Genomic DNA, 18116 nt, shown 5'->3' with positions numbered 1-18116 from the left:
GAGAAAGGCCAGTGTGCGGAAGTGAAGCCAGCAGCACGGCGTCCCACACCACACAGATATCTGAGGCTCGGGGGGGCACCGGGGGGTGGGGCGAATTAAAGCCAGCCAGCCAGGCCTCAGCACAGTCACCAAACTGAAATGTCATCTGGAACATGCATCTCTGCAGGTTAAAATAACAGCTCTCCCAGCACACCAGGAAAGGGAGGGAAGCCCTGTGGTTTCAGAGGACCCTGCTGTTAGCCACAAGAGGCAATTCACATGCTACGCAGAGATGATTCCCATCCAAGCCCAGCCTGATCCTGGGGTTCGATCCTCAAACTTCAAGTAACCCAGGCTGGGAATTCCAAGGCTTCAGACAGGGCCAGGAAAAACCGGCCCTGCTAGCCGGCTCCACAAGCCCCTGCGAGTTCCTGGGGGCAGGGAAAAGGTAGCAGCCAGGCTTCTGGCTTACCAGCACTCTCCCAGAAGGAAAGTGGGAGGCACCAACTCCTGATGGTATCTGCCCCAGGGGCGCCCAAGGGGAGTTTAGGACTCCAGGGCTGGCGGGGGTGGTCTCCAGCTTGGAGGTGCAGGACCCGGGTCTGCCAGAGAGTGGCGCCGTGCAGACTTGGCGCTTCCTCGGGCCAAAGATGCCGAGCCCACAGGCAGGCCTGGCTTCTGCTCTAAAACCACAAGGTACTCAGAGCTGCAGCCCCTGAACTTCCCCCAGAGACAGGGAAGTGACTGCTGGAGGGGAGGGCTCATCGGGGCCTTCGGAGGAGGCTTCCTGCTGTGAGAGCCTGTCAGCCCCACTACTCCTGGCCCCAAGCCTCAGTTTGCCCCCAGTCTGTGTATTAGGGTCACCTGGGAGAGCTCCGAAAACCATCCCCAGGACCGGGTTCGAGAACCTAGAAGCAGTGGCTTAACTGGGCTTGGGAAAGCCGGGCCAGCAACAGTGTGAAGACACGTAGTTTGGAGATCCACAAGCCTCTTTGAACTTGGACACTCCAGGGTCCTAACAACTGCCCCAAACCGCTCAGGGCCTGCTCCCAGTGGACACCTTGCCGCCTTCCTTGTGTGAGCGCTGCCTCACTGTGCCTAGAACCAGGACCTCCCCAGCTCCCTTCCCAAGGTGGGGCTGACCCCAGGCCGCCTGGCTGCCTCTCCCCAGTTCTGGCACGGCACCGCCCCCAGGGCTCCAGGAAAGAAAACCTGGAGCGTCAAAACTGTGGCTGGCTCCAGCTTCCCCACTTCCCCTACTGGCTTCGGTGTCTTCTGCCAGAGTGACAAAAGCCATCCTTGCACCCGGCCCACAGGAGATCAGGAATGCTGCCAACACGAGGCTCTCGGAAAGTCTCTTAGGAAGCACAAAGGGCGCTGCCCTCGCAGGCCAGAGCCTCTTCCAGTCTCCCTGTCACCTGGGCGGGGCGGCTCCCTGCACAGCCGGCAGCCGAGATGACACACGCCGCTGCCCCGCCGGAGCCTGCGCCCTGGGCCCTCACCTGCGGCGTGGCGGCTGAGTCAGGCGCAGCCTGTGCCTCAGGTTCTGCCGTCCCTGCCGGCGGAGGCGGCCGTAAACACAGGGTGAGCAAGGCCGAGGTGACTCCAACAGAAGCAGCACCGAGGCTGGCCTAGGAAGGCTGCTCACCTGGGCCCCGCCACCCTTGCTACCCCTGCTGGGGAGTGGGCGCGCGGAATCCCGGGGGAGTGGACGAGGCGGCCGACCAGGGGACACATTTCAAAGCGCCCCACCAAGACCTTCTCTCTGCCCCTTTGTGCCGTGTCGTCCCCCCCCCCGCCCCCCGCCTGCCTCCTGGAAATCGGCTTAGGCGGGGACGCTCCCACCCGGAGCGCGGCTGGGCCTTTTGTTCAGGCGCCGTCGACAAAAGGAGCCCTCTTTCCATTTGGTGGTCCCGCTTTTTGTTTCCAAACCCCAACCTGTGTGGGCCCCTACCCCTCAGGCCCCAGATAAGGCACCGCAGGGGTCAGCAAGGGTTTAGTGTATTTTAAACGCACTTTGCAGACAAAGGCTAGTTTGTTAGAGCCAAAGCGACTCAACTCCGACTGGCATCCACCGCCCAGCTGAGAACGTGGCAGGTGCTCCCCACCGCCACCACGCTGCCCTCGAACTCAAAAGGGCACCGCAGCCAGGCCCCCGGCCCACCGCCTCCACCCCCATCCACTGGGTATCCCTTCCCCCAATCTGGGAATCCCCTCCCCAAGGCCTGAGCCTCGAGTCTCCACTACATATTTCTCAGTGGCCCCCTGGTCCCCCACCCGGTGCCGGGGAGGAGAGGCGGGAAGCTGGGGGGTGGGCGGGCGCAGGGAGGGTGAGCTCCACTCCCGCTCCGCCTCCATGAAGGGAATTTAATTAGCCTGCTGGAGAGGCAGGCGGGCGGCCGAGGAGGTGTCTCTGGTGCTGCAATATAATTGAATCGGCTCCACTCGGTCGGGCCACTCGCCGCCCATCAGCGCGGCCGCAGGGCCCGGGAGGGCTGGGGGCGGGGAGGCGCATCCAGGCGGAGCAGGAAGGGCCGGGGTGGGAAAAAGGCCAGCGCGGGTGGGGGGCGGCGGATGTGCAATCCCTCTCCCACCTCCCAGGCTGGGGCAGCCATCTTCTGCGGGGGGCGGGGAGGGGCAGGGAGCCGCTCCGCCAGGGGAGGGGAAGGAGGGGGGGGAGAGGGAGGAGAGAAGCCGCCCGAGCCCGGGGCGTGCCCTTCCTTGGGAAACAGGGCGTGGGGGTCACAAACCCGGGAGACTGCGGTCCCGCCCTCCCGACCAACTCCCCAGGAACCCAGGGGTCGCGAAGGGGAGGGGAGCAAGACAAAACCCCCAACTGGGGCGGCCCCAGTGGCGAACCATCCCCCCGCACCCCCCCCCGCACCCCCCCCCGCCTTCGCCAGCACCTGCCGCGGGGGCGCCCAGACACCCCCTTCGCTCCCTCCCGCGCTACCGCAAAGTTTTTATTCCAGCTCTAGAGCACCCGCAGCTCTCGGAAACACCCCCGCCACCCCCATCCCCCGACTTTATCAGCCCTCTAGCCCGTGCGCACTTACACCCCCCCACCCCCCACTGAGCCCGGGGCCCCTGAGTCCCCGCCCGAAGCCAGGCCGCCCAAGCTGCGACCCGCGGGCGGGGGAAGGGGGTGGCCTTTGGTCGCCTGCCCGCCCTCCCGACTCTTATCGCTGCTCACACTCCCGGGGAAGTTGCCCCGAAGAGCCGTTGGCGGCCGCCCCCGCGGAACCGCGAACTTAAGGAGCAGAGTGCAGTGGGGGGAGGGGAGGACCCGCGCCCCCGGCCCGGTGCGGCGTGCTCACCTTTCATGCCAGGGCCCCGCAGCTCCGCTTCGGCTGACACATGCTGGAGCCACCGTCGCCCAGTGTTTGTCTAAACTGCTTATCTCACCCGGGGCTGCTCGTCGGCGGCAGCTCGGGCCGCTGGGGAGGTGGAGCTTCCGGGGCCCCGGCCAAGAAACACCTGCTGCTGTCGCCGCCGCTGCCGCCGCCGAGGACACACCCAAACGCAACGCCGCCCACTCCCGGGCCACTGGCTCGCTCCCGGCTCCCTGACCTCAGCCAGCGGGAGGTGTCGGGTTTCAGCCGCAAACACACAGGCAGGCGCGCGCGCGCGCAACGACGGGCGCCCGGGTCCACCCGCCCAGGCACACACCCCTCCCCAGCCCGGCCCGCCAGGTGAGCCGAGGACACCAGCAGGGCCGCAGAGGTGCCACCCCCACGCTCCCGGAAACCCCTGGCTGTACTGCTTGGGGGTCCCAGACACTTTGATGGCAACGACCGACCACTAGACTCTAAAAGTAGGGAGCAGCCACAGCACGCTCGCTATGTGAGAGGAGCCCTCACACTTCTCGCAGCAACGTCCCGGGAGCCTAGAACAGTGCCCGGCAAAGAGCAGGCCCAATAATGGGCGGACGGATAACTCCGTGTCCCGGAGGCCTTTTTGAGAACAACTTTCTTGGCGCGTGGGGCGGGATAAGGCGACACAAAATAGGCGAATACCCAAGCCCACACCCCCCATGCCTGACCTTATTACCCCAACTAGAAAAGGCTGAATACTAAGAACTTGGCCTCGAAATTCCGTAAGGCACCCCATCCCCCCGTTTTAAGTAACTTTTGGGAAGGCCCCAATGCGGGTCGCTGCAGGGGGTGTTAGTTCTTTAAAGAACCCACGGCCCAGGGGCTGGAGAGTCCATGGAGGCGCCGCTCGGCCAGGGGGATTATTAAGTAGCTGGGGTTGCGGTCAGAGGCGAGGTCGCCCGCCTCCAGAAACTGGCACGACCTACTGCGCTTCTGGCCTCAGCGCAGCGCCTCCCCATTCCTGGCACCCCCCCCCCACCCTACCTCACCCAGGCACTTGACTGGAATGACTCAGGGAGCGTCCTGAAATTCCTGGGCACCCACAGGCGGTGCGGAGAGGGACTGAAGGCCCCAGCCTGCCCACCCCCGGCTCCGCCCACCCGCCCCGCCCCCACCCCATCGCCGCGGGCGCGTCCCCAGGAAGCTCGGGGTTAAAGGGGCGGGCCTCAGGGGCCGGGGTCGCCAGGCCTCCCTCGCCGCCTTCTGCTGCCCGGGCTGTAAACCCCAACGCGGCTTGGGCCCCGGGGTCGCTTCCTCCTTGTCCTCTCCCACCACCCCTCTGATCTGAAGCGTCCCTACTTCTGAGATCGAAGGCAAACCGGCACCCCCGGGTCGGCCACCCCAGCGCTGCGCTGCGGGTTTGGACTTTCGGCCTCCCGTGCCAGCCCCAAACCTGCCCCGGGACATGCCCGCGCCAGGCTTGGCAGGCGCGCACTCTGCCGTCCTCGCGGGCCCGCCTCCCCCGCCTTCCTCCCTCCCCTTCCCCGAGCCAGCCCGGATTGCGACGGGAGCGAGCGCTGGGCGCCTGCCACCCCCCATCCATCTGTTCCCGATGACGCTGGCCCGCCTAGAGCATTCGGGGCCCGCGCCAGCGGGGAGCAGAACCAGCCTGCGTGCCCTCTGGGGGGCGGGGTCTGGCGGGCGCCCCCAGGCCCCGCGCTTCCCGCTCCACCTCCGACCGAGCGCACGCCGGACCACGGCGATGGGGGCGCACGCGGGTCGGCCCCCCCGCCTTGCACAAGGCTCCGGGCCGACCACAAACGAAAAGGGAAACGGACCGGCGAGGCCGGGTCAGGCCGTTATTGGCTCCTACCTGCGGACGCCAGGCGGCTCTGGCACGGCGCGGGGGGGAGGCTGCTTCCCCGCACAACCCGCCAGCTCCCGGGCGGCGCCCCTCCTTGCGGCCTCGGCCTTGGCCGGACGCTGTAATTTACGTACAACACGGTGGCTCGGCTGCGCGGCCCCGGGTAATTTATACCCACACTGGCCGGCGGATTCACCCGGCCCCAGGCGGCCAGGCTGGGAGGGGGAGGGGCGCCTCCACCCGCCCGGAGTCACGGGCTGGGGGAGGGGAGGATAGGGAGGTGTTAGGAAGGAAAGGACGACGACTGGCCCGGAGCCTTAACAACAAAATTCACCTCCGGGACTAGTCCAGCCCCTTTCCCACCTGGATTACAGGCCGCGGGGGGGAGGGGAACAGCATGCAAATGAGCCTCTCGCACCTGGCCGGGAGCTGCCTCCGGCCTAGTTCTCCAGGTAGACACCTAGGCCCCACCTCCACGTCTCCCACCGGGACACGGTGCCACCACCGACTCCCTACTTCCTCGGAGAGACCCTTGGGCCAGGGGTGAAGTTTCTCCACCTATCCGAGCAGGACCGCGACAGCCAACCGCAAAAGCATGTGGAATGGCCACTGAGAGGTGTGGCGCTTGGCTACTTTTTAGAGCTGGCCAGTCCCTCTGGCGCGTGCATCTAGCTCCCCTGGATTACGAGATGGGTGGTCTGGTCCCCGTTTCACAGATGAGGAAGTTGAGACCCAGAGTTGCTCTACATCACGTGCACGCACACTGCTCACACCTGGAGTCGCTCCCCTTCCCAGCCCAGCAGGCCTACGAAGCGAGGAGCTGCCGGACACCCCCGCGGCCGCCGGGGGGCAGCAGCGAGCCGCCCTGTGAGTCCTGGCGGGGAAACGCTGGCGGCCACCAGGCGGGCTGACACGGCGGAGATGGATGACACTCACTGTCAGTGCGCCCGGCCCCCGGAAATTAGTAATCCGGAGCACGGCCTCGGAGTTTAAGGGTGGGAATTGCTCTCCTGCAGCCGGGGCGCTCCTCGCTAACGAGGTTTGTCGCTTGACTCCTAATTTCCAGGCACTGGGGCTAAGCCTGGCCTCCCTCCATTTCCCTCCAGGCTTGCTTCTCCTCCTCTCTCTTCCTAAGCCGCGCCCTACCCGCAGCCCCGCACCCCCAGATAGGGCTACCACTTCCTGGTCACAGCTCTCCTTCCCTGGACCTCCTCCCCACCCTCCACTCCCATGTGCCTGGAAGGAGCTAGGTGGGTGGCAGGGCCAGGCCTGCGGACGCATCGCCCAGAGCCAGACACGTGTCCTGGTGAAGCTGTCCGCGATGCTCCTTACCACGGACTGTCCTCTGTGCCAGGGCAACAGGATGCTGGCTGGTGCATGCTTGCTCGCCCCTGCCAAGCTAAACTGTGCCTCCAAGAGTGGGAGGCCGGCTTTCAGCCCCTCACCTGGCTCAGGTACCTGCATCAGTGACACCTGGGTACAAACTCCAACCCTACCTCCACAGCCCTGGAACTGATCAGACCTGCACCATAAAAAGAGATTTAAATTTTAAAAGCTGTCTGACAGGGCATAGTGGCTCACCCCTGAAATCCCAGCACTTTGGGAGGCCAAAGCAGGCATATTGCTTGAGATCAGGAGTTTGAAACCACTTGGACAACATGGCAAAACCCTGTCCCTCTAAAAAATTTTAAAAAAGAAAAATTAGCCTGGCATGGTGGTGTGTGCCTGTGGTCCCAGCTACAGGGAGACCGAGGGAGGAGGATCACTTGAGCCCAGGAGGCAGAGGTGGCAGTGAGCTGAGATTGTGTCACTGCACCCCACACTGGGTGACAGAGTGAGACACTGTTCCAAAGGCGAAAGAAAAGCTTTCCGTCTCAGATGAACAGGAGCCGCGTTAAACTTACTCCCTGAGCCCAAGAACTTGGGTGTCTGGAGGCATGAGGTCTAGAAGGGTCCGGCAGAAAGGGATGCCTTGAACCACAAGGGGTGGGTGGTTCTTCACTCAACAAACACACTAAGCCCTGGGCTCTACTTCACATTTGCTTTTCTAGAAACAAAACTGGAAATTCCAGCAAGCCTTCAGCAAGGGCCTCACAGAGGCCAAGGTTAGTCGGGCCTGGCGGTACACGCCTGTGATCCCAGCTACTTGGGAGGCTCAGGCAGGAGGATCAATTGAGCCCAGGAGTCTGAGGCTGCAGTGAGTTATGACTGCCGATGCACTCCAGTGCCTGACCCACAGACACCCTCTTTTTTTTTTTTTTTAAGTGGGGGACAAGGGACGAACATCAAGGAGCAGATGCTGACAGAGGAGACAGGTCAAGGCAGCAAGGAACTTCGAGGAAGGGGCACCACTGCTGGGCGTTCAACCCAGGCCACGTCAGGTGCTCCGGGCTGAGGGTGCCACATGTGACTGTCACTAGGTCTTAGCACAGGGCCCAGTCTTGGTCGAGGACAGGTCCTGGCCACATGCTTTATGGCTCTGCTCCCTCTAGGGTTCAGCAGAACAGCACACAGCCTTACTCGAGGTCCTTCTCCACCCCGGCCAGCTGCTCCCAGCACGTAGGGACTACGTGTCACCTTCGTCATGCTGCCTGGACACCTCGTTCAGCACCTGCATCCGCAAATAAGTATCAGGGACCAGGATGTCCAAAGCCCAGGAACTAAAGATCACCTCTGCCACTCACCAAGCACCTAACAAGAGCCAGCGCCGCTCAGCACATGTCACTGGAAGCCCTCCCAGCCCTGCAAGGCAGGCAGTGACCTCCATTACACAGCCCGAGTGGGGAGACCCGAGGAGGTTAATTGACCTGCCTCAGGCACACACATTCCACCACTCGTCTCATCGAGACGTGGCTCTTACACCTGGCAGCATTTCTCGGTAACCACCTGCCATGGTCACTCTGATTATTAAGAAAGATACACCTGCGGGGGGGGTGACAGGTCTCAAGCACCTTCAGGTCGATGCTGTCACCTCTGGCCAGCTGTCCAGTGCCTGAAAACCATTTTGGTTGGGGGCCGTTCACTGCCTAGAGCTGAGCACCCTGGGACTCACCCAGGTCCCCTCCGGCCACCCTCCCCAAGGCTACCAGGCGTGGTGCGGGGATAAGGGGGGGCCTAACTCCAAAGACGGCACTAAACCCAGGGGGCATGACGGGCTGAGGGGAGGCAGAAGGCTGCTCAGCCCCCCAGCCTGCCGTACGCCTGGGTGAAGGTGCAAGCCCCCGCCACTTAGATGCCACCTTCCTGTTTCCCGCCCTGCTGCTATCACTGGCCCAGAAATCCTCCCCATTCTTCAAAGCCCAGCTTACATCTTATCTCTTGCAAGAAGGCTTTTCCCATCCCTGCCTCTGGAATTCATCTCTCCAGGCTGCAGCCCACTCTTAGATAGCGATCACCAGTGCAGTGGGTCTCAAATCATGGGAAGCAGGGAAGGAAAATACAGATCCCCAGGCCCCTCCTCTTACTGAGCGAAGGTCTCCGAGCAGATCCTGAGAAGCAGCATCCTACACCAGCAGCCCTGCAGGCCAGGCCACAGCGTGTGTGCTGCAGTCCCAGGCTCCCTGCTCCCAGTGGCCGTCGGGGCCTCAAGGGAAGAGGGCCTCCTGTCTCCTAGCAGGGACAGGGTGCCCGGCCCCCGGGCCGGACTGAAGATTCCACCGAGGTCTGCTGAACTGATCAAGGCTGGAGGGAGAGAGGGGAAAAGCAGCCCCTGCCTGTCCCTGCCTGCCCCTCTCCGGGAGGAGCCAGATTCTCCAGGGATGCTGGGGAAGCCCCACCCTGGCAACTCAGGTGGCGCTCAGTAGCCCAGATCACCTCCAGGGGAACAGGAAAGGGTTAAGGCCCGGCCAGCTCCCCCCTGAGGAGTTTTCCTCTTAACCCCGGGCTGCCCCACACTTCCTGCCCTCTCAGCGCCCGGCTCCAAGCCGCGCCCCGCACACAGCTGCACTCCTTTACAATCAGCTAACAGCTGTTTTGCATAGATTTTCAATTCTAATTGCCGCGCTTTGTGAGCGCGGCGGAGCCCTGGTGAATGGGGACGCTGCCACCGCAGCTAGAAAGCGGGCGGGAGAGGGAGTAAAGGGAAGCAGAGTGCGTCGGGGCTGCCGGCTTTTATTTTCCTAAATCAGAAAAGAATACCCCTGCCACCAGCCTCCCCCCCGCTCCTGCCTCTCCTGCAGCGGGGGAATCTGAAATGGGTGCCCCCACCTCCGGAGGGGCACCCGCCCTGTGACCTGGGCTCCCTGACCCCAACCCAGATATGGGTCCCCGAGGGCAGCTTCCAGCTCCAGAGCTGGCCCAGGAGCCACGGGTCCCCTCCTCCCTCCTGCCCCCCCTTCCTCCTGCAGCTCCCCTGCCCCCTGCCGCCCCCTCCTCCCTCCTGCCCCCCAACCCCAGGCTCTCCAGTATCCAGATATGGGAAGCTAATTGGACAATAAAGTTGAACAGCAAGGAAACACGCTCTCTGGAGACAGCTGGCATCTATAAAAGAGAAATATTTGCATTTAAAACCTTTAAACTTTATATGGCAGGGCCAGGCTGAGGCAGTGGAAGGGGGACGGGGGTGGGGGCAGTGCTCGGACCCTTGAGAGAGGCAGAGAATCCTTGGAGTGGTGCACCCCTCTGCCACCAGGGAGTCTGCCCACACACATGCCCCTTGCCCTGTTACTGTCTGGGGTCAAGTCGGCCCCTGCTAGCCGCACAGCCGTGGTCAAGTGCAACCATCCAGGGGTCTGAAATCCTGGGAAGAGCTTGCGTCCACTAGGGCTGCCAAAGGCAAGCCGGGGGATCGTAGGGCATCCGGGCCGGGTCCTGCAACCTGGTGGCGGGTCTGGCTCAGCTGTTCTCCACAACCTGCCCCTCTCCCAGGTCACCCAGAAGCTCCAGGGCCCAGTGGAGGCCAGACTCAGTGGGACAGTGGCCCCTTCCTGGCAAGGAGACATTTGGCCAGGAACCTCCTCGGGTGGCCTGAAGCTCTCCGCCCCGTCCCCCGCACACCCAGACGGCACGGCTGTGTGAGGGCAGCTGACCAGGTTGGCGTGGAGGGCCATGCGAGCGGGCACCACGGCAGTGCCCAGATGAGGTTGTGGGGGCTCTGAGAACCCGCCCTGCCATCCCAGGGCTCCTGCTGTCTGGGGTGGGGATGCCAGGTTTTCATTTCCTCGCATGCCTAGTTCCCATTTTTCATATTTGAGAGAAACCTGGCCAAATTCTCCTACTGTCAACATTGGTGATGTAAAGCAGGGAGAGCATGTGTTCCTGAGTGGTCTTATTTTAGCAGGTTTTCCGAAAATCGCGGCACGCCAAGAGCCCCGTCTACCTGGCAGCCTGCTGGAGGGCGCCGTGCCACGCAGCCTTCAAGGGCAGGGGCCGAAACTTCTGTGGTGGAGGGAGGAGGAGGGCAGGGGATGACAGTCAAGCCCAAGGGACACACATGTCAACTGGACAGAAGCCACAGCAGAAACAGGTCCACTTCCCCGGCAGCCAGAGGGAAGCCGTGTCTCCTCCTCACAATTTTTCTTCCCATCAGGAAAATAGCTCCAGTCCAAGCCACGCGGTCTCAGCTCCTGGGCCACCAGTGAGCCCAGCCTGGCACTTGAGGCTTCCGATCACCTACAAAGCGGCCTTCAGTGTGTCTGGCTCTGTCCCTACAGGCAGCACCCTGTCTACCACTTACCACCCCAGGGCCAGACGTGTTAACCCCATTCAGTGACCACCCAGAGAACAAACGTTCAAATGTGGGTTTGCGTTGCGGGGGAGGATGGACACGGGTCAAGCTGCTGCACGGGGCACGTCACCCACCACGCACTGCTTTCCTTAGCTCCTGCCCTGCAAGGAACGCGGCGCCCCCTGCCCCCATGAGGACCAGACAAGATGAGAGAGACAGCCGCGTCCCGTGCCTGGGATGCAGCTGGAGCTCAGAAGCATTCCTTTCCATTTGCCATGGGGAGGAAGCGGAAGGGCAGCGGCGCGTACAAATCAAGTTTTACGAGGAAGCACTTCCAGGCGCCAGACCAGACAGGCAGGGAGGTCGGTCACTTGAGACCACTTCTGCCCTGGGACATCAGGCCTGGAATGAGGGCAGCAGAACTCCTTTCTCCTCCCCACAGACAGGAGAGGCCTTGGAATGTCACATACACTCCAAGAGTCACACCAGCACGGTGCATGAGCCCAGCCCCTCCGGCCAGGGGCTGGTCACAAGGCAAAGGGAGCATAACAGCAGGTGGGGCCTGGCCGGCCACGCGGGGCCGTGGCTTCTCTGAGTATGAAGATGCTGACAGCAGACCTGGGCGGTGGCTCACACCTGTAATCCCAGCACTTCCGGAGGCCTAGGCGGTGGATCACCTGAGGTCAGGAGTTCGAAACCAGCCTGTGCAACATGGTGAAATCCTATCTCTACTAAAAATACAAAAACTAGGAGCGAATGGTGGCACACGCCTGTAGTCCCAATTACTCGGGAGGTTGAGGCAGGAGAATCACCTAACCTGGGAGGCGGAGGCTGCAGTGAGCAGAGATTGTGCCATCGCACTCCAGCCTGGGCGACAGAGCCAGACTCCATCTCAGAAACAACAGCAACAATTCACAGAAAGAAAGACAGACACTGACAGCACCCTGTCTGGCTTTCCCTGAGAGGCGTGGCTTTTCTGTTTTGGAGACAGAATCTCGCTCTGTTGCCTAGGCTGGAGTGCAGCGGCACCATCATAGCTCACGGCAGCCTTGAGCTCCTCAGCTCAAGGATCCTCCCGCATCAGAAGCTGCATCTCTGAAGATGATCCAGTCAACCCAAATGACCATCAACAGGGGAAGAGGTAAACAAAGCGTGTCCTGTGTGTACACTGGAATTATTCAGCCACAGAAAGGGTCCTGAAACACAGTGAGTCGTGAAACGTACCTTCCTGTCCACGCCAAACCTGTACAGACGTTCCTATCGGCACTGCTCATCATAGCCAAAAAGTGAAAACCTGCCTGTCCATCGGATGATGGACAGATGAAGAAAACATGGTTTATCCATACAGTGGACTATTACTCGGCCATAGATAGGACTGAGGTGCTAGTCCACGCCACAACTGATGACCCGTGAAGACATGATGCTGAATCAAGAGGCCAGACATGACAGGCCACGTGCATATGAAATGCCCGCAACAGGCAAACCCAGAGACAAAAGGCAGCCAAGGAGCTGCTTAGGGCTGCGGGAAGGGAGAGGGGAGTGGCCGCTTATGGCTCTGAGTTTGATTCTGGAGTGGTCCACTGGTCCCTCTATCTTGCACTTGATGTGCCGCCCCCCCCCCCTTTGCCTTCCCCCATGATTGTAAGTTTCCTAGAGCCTCCCCGGAAACTGAGCAGTTGAGAGCTTCATGCTTCCTGCAAGGCCCGCAGGTCCGTCAACCAATGACATTTAAAAAAAGGAAAATGATTTGGACCAAGACAGAGGTGAGGGGGGCGTATTATGAGTGTTCTAAATGCCGCTGAACTGCACCCTTTAAAATGGCTAATTGTATGTTACATGAATTTCACCTCAAATAAAACCAATCCAGTTTGGGTGGGGCCCAGTGGCTCACACCTGTAATCATGGCATTTTGGGAGGCCAAGAAGGGAGGATCGCTTGAGCCCTGGAGTTTGAGACCAGCCCAGGCAATATCGTGAGGCTCCATCCCTACAAAAACTAAAAAAGAAATTAACCGGGCATGGTGGTAGACGTCTGTGGTCCACGTTACTCAGGAGGCTGAGGTGGAAGGATGGGCTTGAGTCTGGGAGGTCGAGGCTGCAGAGAGCCATGATCGCGCCACCACACCACAGCCTGGGTGACAGAGTGAGACCCTGTCTCAAAACAAAACAGAACCAAAAAATCCAGTCTGAAGGCCTCCGCCTGTCCCCAGGAGAGGCCAGACGCAGGGCAGGGTCTGCAGTTTCCAGAGAAGCCTCAGGCAGAGGCCTTAGGAGAAGCAGCCCCTGGAAACCCCCTTCCAGTCTGTGAGCATAATCCTTGGGCATTTGAGGCTGAAGGTCACGAAGAAGCCAGCCATGCACCAGCACATTCTGCTGCCAGGGAACTTTCCCCAGCCAGCCTCCCACCCCCTTACATGGAGAGGGTGCCCTCTCTGTAGACCCAAGCTCTGAGATGGAGGGAGTAGCAACATCGCCTCACCCCACTGAGCTCCCCAACACCGATCTATTTTTGGCCTCACCCACAGCTCTCCCATGCCGAAGGGCAGGCCTTGCCACCTCCTGAGCTCTGAGCACTTGGAGGTCGTGACACCGAAAGGCACACACCTGTCTCCAAACAAGGCTGCAAGGCAGCTCCTGCCACCTGGAAAGCGGCCAGCTGTGACCCTGGCAGGCCTGGAGGGGATGGGATGGCAGTCCAGGCAGGGCACAGGGAAGCAGGACCTGCAGGGCTCACCAGCCGGGCACGGAGCCCCCAGTCCTTGACCCCTGACCTGAGGCCAGTGTGCAGAGCCCCGGCAGGGGAAGGCAAGGGCAGCCCCCCGTAGCCGGGCACATCTGTGGCAGCAGGGAGTACACAATCACCTGTGGAGCGTGGACACCAGTGGACCAGAAATCTGGGTGGTTCGCTGAAAAGCCCAGGAGGAACTGTCCTCCTTGGGGAAGATGAGGCGCTGTCCTCGGGCAGGGTGCGGGGCTTTCCTGTGGCTTCCCTGTCCATCTGCTGACTCAGGACACCACACACCATAGACCCCCACCAAGGTCACCACCCAGAGACAGGCTACATGCAGAGAGAGCAACCGGGAGGGAGGGTTCTGGAGCAGCGGGGCACCCTAGGCCAGGACAGACGTGGGTGGGGCGAGGCAGGGGGAGTGGGCTCACACCAGGAGGCACTCCAGAACCCCAGGCTAGCAGGGCCCAAGGTCTCTGTTAGCCCCCAAGAAGTCTCCCAGGGATCCTCAGACACTTATTTCTGAGTCCCTGTTTCCTGATTTTCTACCATGTTAAAGCCTTCAAAGTTCTCTTACATATCAAATAGCACAGGCTGGGGACACACAGGCCTGTGACTCAGTCCACAGGCTGCTCCCTGCCTGGCCCCTACCTCCGCCTCCAAACAGGCCCCCTGGGCGCTGTGTGCTGCTAACACGGCCCTGGCTGCTCAGAATCAGCATTTGTCGAGTCCCCACTGTGCGCCCGGCCTTCTGACTTCATCCTTGCTGCAAACCCAAGAGAGGCCAGCAGCTTCCCTGGAGGGCCTCAGAGGCGCTGCTTCTAGACCAGCACTCTCTCTCCTCCGTCTCCTCCCACTCCCTCCCCGCCACCTCCCAGTGCTCCCAACAAATGTCTTGATTAATACACTACTGCTTGTCATTAAAATCACAAACCGTCACTTGGACAATCAAATCCCAGTTGCCTTTACCACTCGCAGCCCAGCCCCGACAAGCAACGCAGGCAGAGGAGCCCCTGCTGTCCAGGCAGCCCCACCTGCCCTCGCCTACTGCAGGAGAGACAGGCCCTGGGGACCAGGTTGAGGGGTGGGGGAAGGCCCAGGCTTGGGCCCCCTAGCTCAGGACGGCTGCTAGGAACCCTGTGCTCTGGCTCCTGTTTTGTTTGTTTATTTATTTATTTATTTATTTATTTATTTATTTTTGAGACAGAGTTTCGCTCTTGTTACCCAGGCTGGAGTGCAATGGTGCGATCTCGGCTCACCGCAACCTCCGCCTCCTGGGTTCAGGCAATTCTCCTGCCTCAGCCTCCTGAGTAGCTGGGATTACAGGCATGCGCCACCATGCCCAGCTAATTTTTTGTATTTTTAGTAGAGACGGGGTTTCACCACGTTGACCAGGATGGTCTCGATCTCTTGACCTTGTGATCCACCCTCCTCGGCCTCCCAAAGTGCTGGGATTACAGGCTTGAGCCACCGCGCCCGGCCAGTCTGTTTTGTTTATTTTTTATAATTTGGTCACAAATTAAAATAATCCAAAAGGGAAGGTTGGATGGACAGTTGTTTTCACCGAGAGAAGTTCCTGGTGTTGAGATTTCAGCCAGCGGCCTGCGGCCCTTCTCGGTGTCCACCGGCCCCGAGCTGAAGGTGAGCCTAGAGGCGGGGGTCCATGGGTCGTGCCCGGCCTCATTTCTACCTGTTCACTAGTGCTCTGCCTTCTCCCGCCTAGCCCGGGCTTCCTCGGGCCTCTGTCTGCGAGCTCCCGCCCTGAAAGGCCTCCTCCCCACCGGCCTGGCCCCTGCAATCCCTGCTGGTGCCTGAGAAGTTGCTGCCAGGTTCCCTGACTCTGCCACAAACCTGGCAGACACCCATGGCTGCCCCACCCCTGCTGCACCCCCCGACCCCTCCGGCCATCCCTCTCCCTAAGCCTGCCTCTGGGGCTCCCTCCTGGCCCTCAGGACTGCACCGGGCTTCCAGAAGTGTCTGAGAGTCTCTCTAGACTCACCCAGCCCCACCACCCTTCCCTGGGCCTGCTGTATCCTCCCCAGCACAGCCCATCTCTTTTATTCAAGCCATAACCTCTTCCCTCAAGCCCTGGCTTAAAATTCTGCCTCCTCCAGGGAGTCCTCCTGGATGGCAGCTCTAACCCCTGCTGGTGGAAGCCGACCCTCCCTCCTCCTACCCAGGGGTGGCTTTGGCATTCTCGCTCCCTGCCAGGTGCTCACTGAGCCGAGCTATTGGAGAGCAAACTGAGCTAAATGAAATCGAGAAGCCCCTAGGAGGACAAAAACCCTCATCAGCACCAAGCAGTCCTCCTGTCCCCAAAATAAACCCAGCCAAAAAAAGGACACGGGAACCCCCTGCAGGATACACACCACGCCGTCTTGTCCAGGATTGCTGAGTGCCTTTCCCCAATTGACAAGGATGGGTTTATTTCATCAGCCCTCAGAGTCCCTACATCTGCAACGCTACGCCAGCCCTTCCCCGCTTCATAGCTGGAGTGTTTTGCAAAGAGCCACCTGGGTTTTTGGTGTGTGCGTTTGCGAGTGTGTGTGTGTGTGTGTGTGTGTGTGTGTGTGTATGTGTGTGTTTATAAGGCTCCCAAATTATCTTAAAACCAGCGCACAGACACACACACCAGAGCCTGCCCAGCCACAGCCGCCACCTCTCAACAGCACCTCTCCCCCAGAGTTCAAACACCCTCCTCTCCCACGAAAGACAGTGGCCTTTGAGAGAGCCCTTGGCCTGGCCTTCACCATCAGGCCTGGGTGACAGCTTCCCGGCCCCTCCCCTTGGCCCGCATGGAGGCACCGCAGAGGCCCAGCCCCCTCCTTCCAGCTCCGCTCCCTGCACAGACCGGCCTGCCTGGCAATTTGAGCACGGGGCGATTTCGGCCCAGCTCAGGTTCTATTCCTGGCTCAGCCAGCAAATTGCTTCTCTACTTTGGGAAGTCCCCACACCGCTCTGCCCCCACATCTGTGAGTGCTCCCTTTAATAACCCAAGGTGGCACCTTAAAAGCAGGCTCAGTTCAAAGAAGCCACGTGGATGGGATCAGGCCTGGAGAAGGAAGGTCCCGGTGTCTCCGGCTGTACAGAGCTGTAGCAGCACATGCATGGAGAGCACCTGCAGCCGCCCTCGGAGGCCACAGAGACCCAGAGGGGCAGCCAGGCACGGCTTCAGGGGACCCACACAGGAGGGACCTTGCCAGGCCGCTGTCACAGGGAGGACATCTGCTGCCCTCCCATTAGAGAGGAAGAGTCTCAGAGTCCTGCCCGTGGTGACAGCCTCACTTGTCTTCTAGGTGGCAAGTCTCTGTTGCCCAGGCTGGAGGGCAGTGGTACAATCATAGCTCACTGCAGCCTCTAACTCCTGGGCTCAAGCAATCCTCCTGCCCCAGACTCTCAAGTAGCTCACGCCTATAATACCAGCACTTTGGGAGGCCGCGGCAGGCGGATCACAAGGTCAGGAGTTTGAGACCAGCCAGGCCAGCATAGTGAAACTCCGTCTCTACTAAAAATACAAAAATTAGCTGGGTGTGGTGGCGCACGCCTGAAGTCCCAGCTACTCGGGAGGCTGAGGCAGGAGAATCGCTTGAACCCTGGTTGGAGACTGCAGTGAGCCAAGATCACACCATTGCACTCCAGCCTCGAGATATAGCAAGACTTGGTCTCAAAAAAAAAAAGGACAGAAGGAGAAAGAGGAAAGAAGGAAGAGAGAGAGAGCGCAGGGCCTGTGCTAAAGAGAGGGAGGGCCTTCCATCTCCTCCAACTGCCTCAGCCTGTTTCTGGCAATTCCTCAGGTCCAGGGAAGACCACAGAGGTGAGATGCAAGAGGCTGCGGTCACAGGTGGCCAGGGCAGCATGTGGCCAGGAAGCCAGATCCCAACATGCACCCCAGCGCCACTTCCACTGACTCACAATCCCCAACCTTCACTTTGCACAAGAACTGCCTGGTCCCATGTCACCACCCCCACCTCCGTCACCCACATTCCAGACTGGGGGCAGGTCCAGTGTGGAGCCCAGGAACCAGCACTGTCCACAGGGGGCCCCTGCCCCGACTCTCAGGCTCGCCCCGGAGCACCACCTGTGACGCCAGCTCACCTCATCATCTGGCCTGTGGCATGATCCTCTTTTAGAAATTAACTGTAATTTATTGATTCTCCCCCACCTCTCTCTCCAAAAGAATCTGAAGCAGCATCACCAACCTCTGCTATCAAGACATGTTTATTATTTTTATGGTTTCCCCAGGAAGCTCCGAGTAACTCGAAGGGGAATTATATTCAGAGAGAATTGGGTCCCTAGTGTAAGTCAGCGTTATTCATTTAACAACTTCTATCGGCACACGAAGATGTGAGCGGGCCTTACCCGAAGACGTCTCCTGCGATTATTGGAAGATTGAATTCACAACATCCAAGAAAAATAATGAAGGGGGAGAGGAGAGAGGAGGGTACGGAGCAGGGCCTGTGGCTTGGCAGTTTCTCGTGCCACCCACTGCCCGATGCTCCCATCATCGCCTGTGGGGATTTGTCACTGATCACAGGCCACAGGTCCCTGCTCCGGCCAACAAGGGGCC

The 18116-nt window shown here is 60.6% G+C and overlaps 1 protein-coding gene across 11 annotated transcripts in view; it reads right to left on the bottom strand.

The window, feature by feature from the left end:
• GSE1 (Gse1 coiled-coil protein) overlaps window positions 1-18116 on the bottom strand; it is a 504956-nt gene that overhangs the window by 54526 nt on the left and 432314 nt on the right. The window contains exon 1 of one of the 11 annotated variants that reach the window (XM_074400981.1): window positions 5167-9458. The exons of 8 other annotated variants lie outside the window; for them this stretch is intronic. Coding sequence is in view for 2 of the 3 variants with exons in the window: in XM_010333681.3 (XP_010331983.1) it covers window positions 3297-3303 (7 nt within the window). In the remaining variant the exon portion in view is untranslated. Of the gene's footprint in view, window positions 1-3296; window positions 3567-5166; window positions 9459-18116 lie in introns of those variants that run through there. 2 more of the 11 variants (XM_010333681.3, XM_003922816.4) reach the window with 2 other exon arrangements.

The sequence above is a fragment of the Saimiri boliviensis genome, chromosome 1, assembly GCF_048565385.1.
Source record: "Saimiri boliviensis isolate mSaiBol1 chromosome 1, mSaiBol1.pri, whole genome shotgun sequence".
NCBI lineage: Eukaryota > Metazoa > Chordata > Mammalia > Primates > Cebidae > Saimiri > Saimiri boliviensis.
This window is presented reverse-complemented; position numbering and strand designations above follow the sequence as displayed.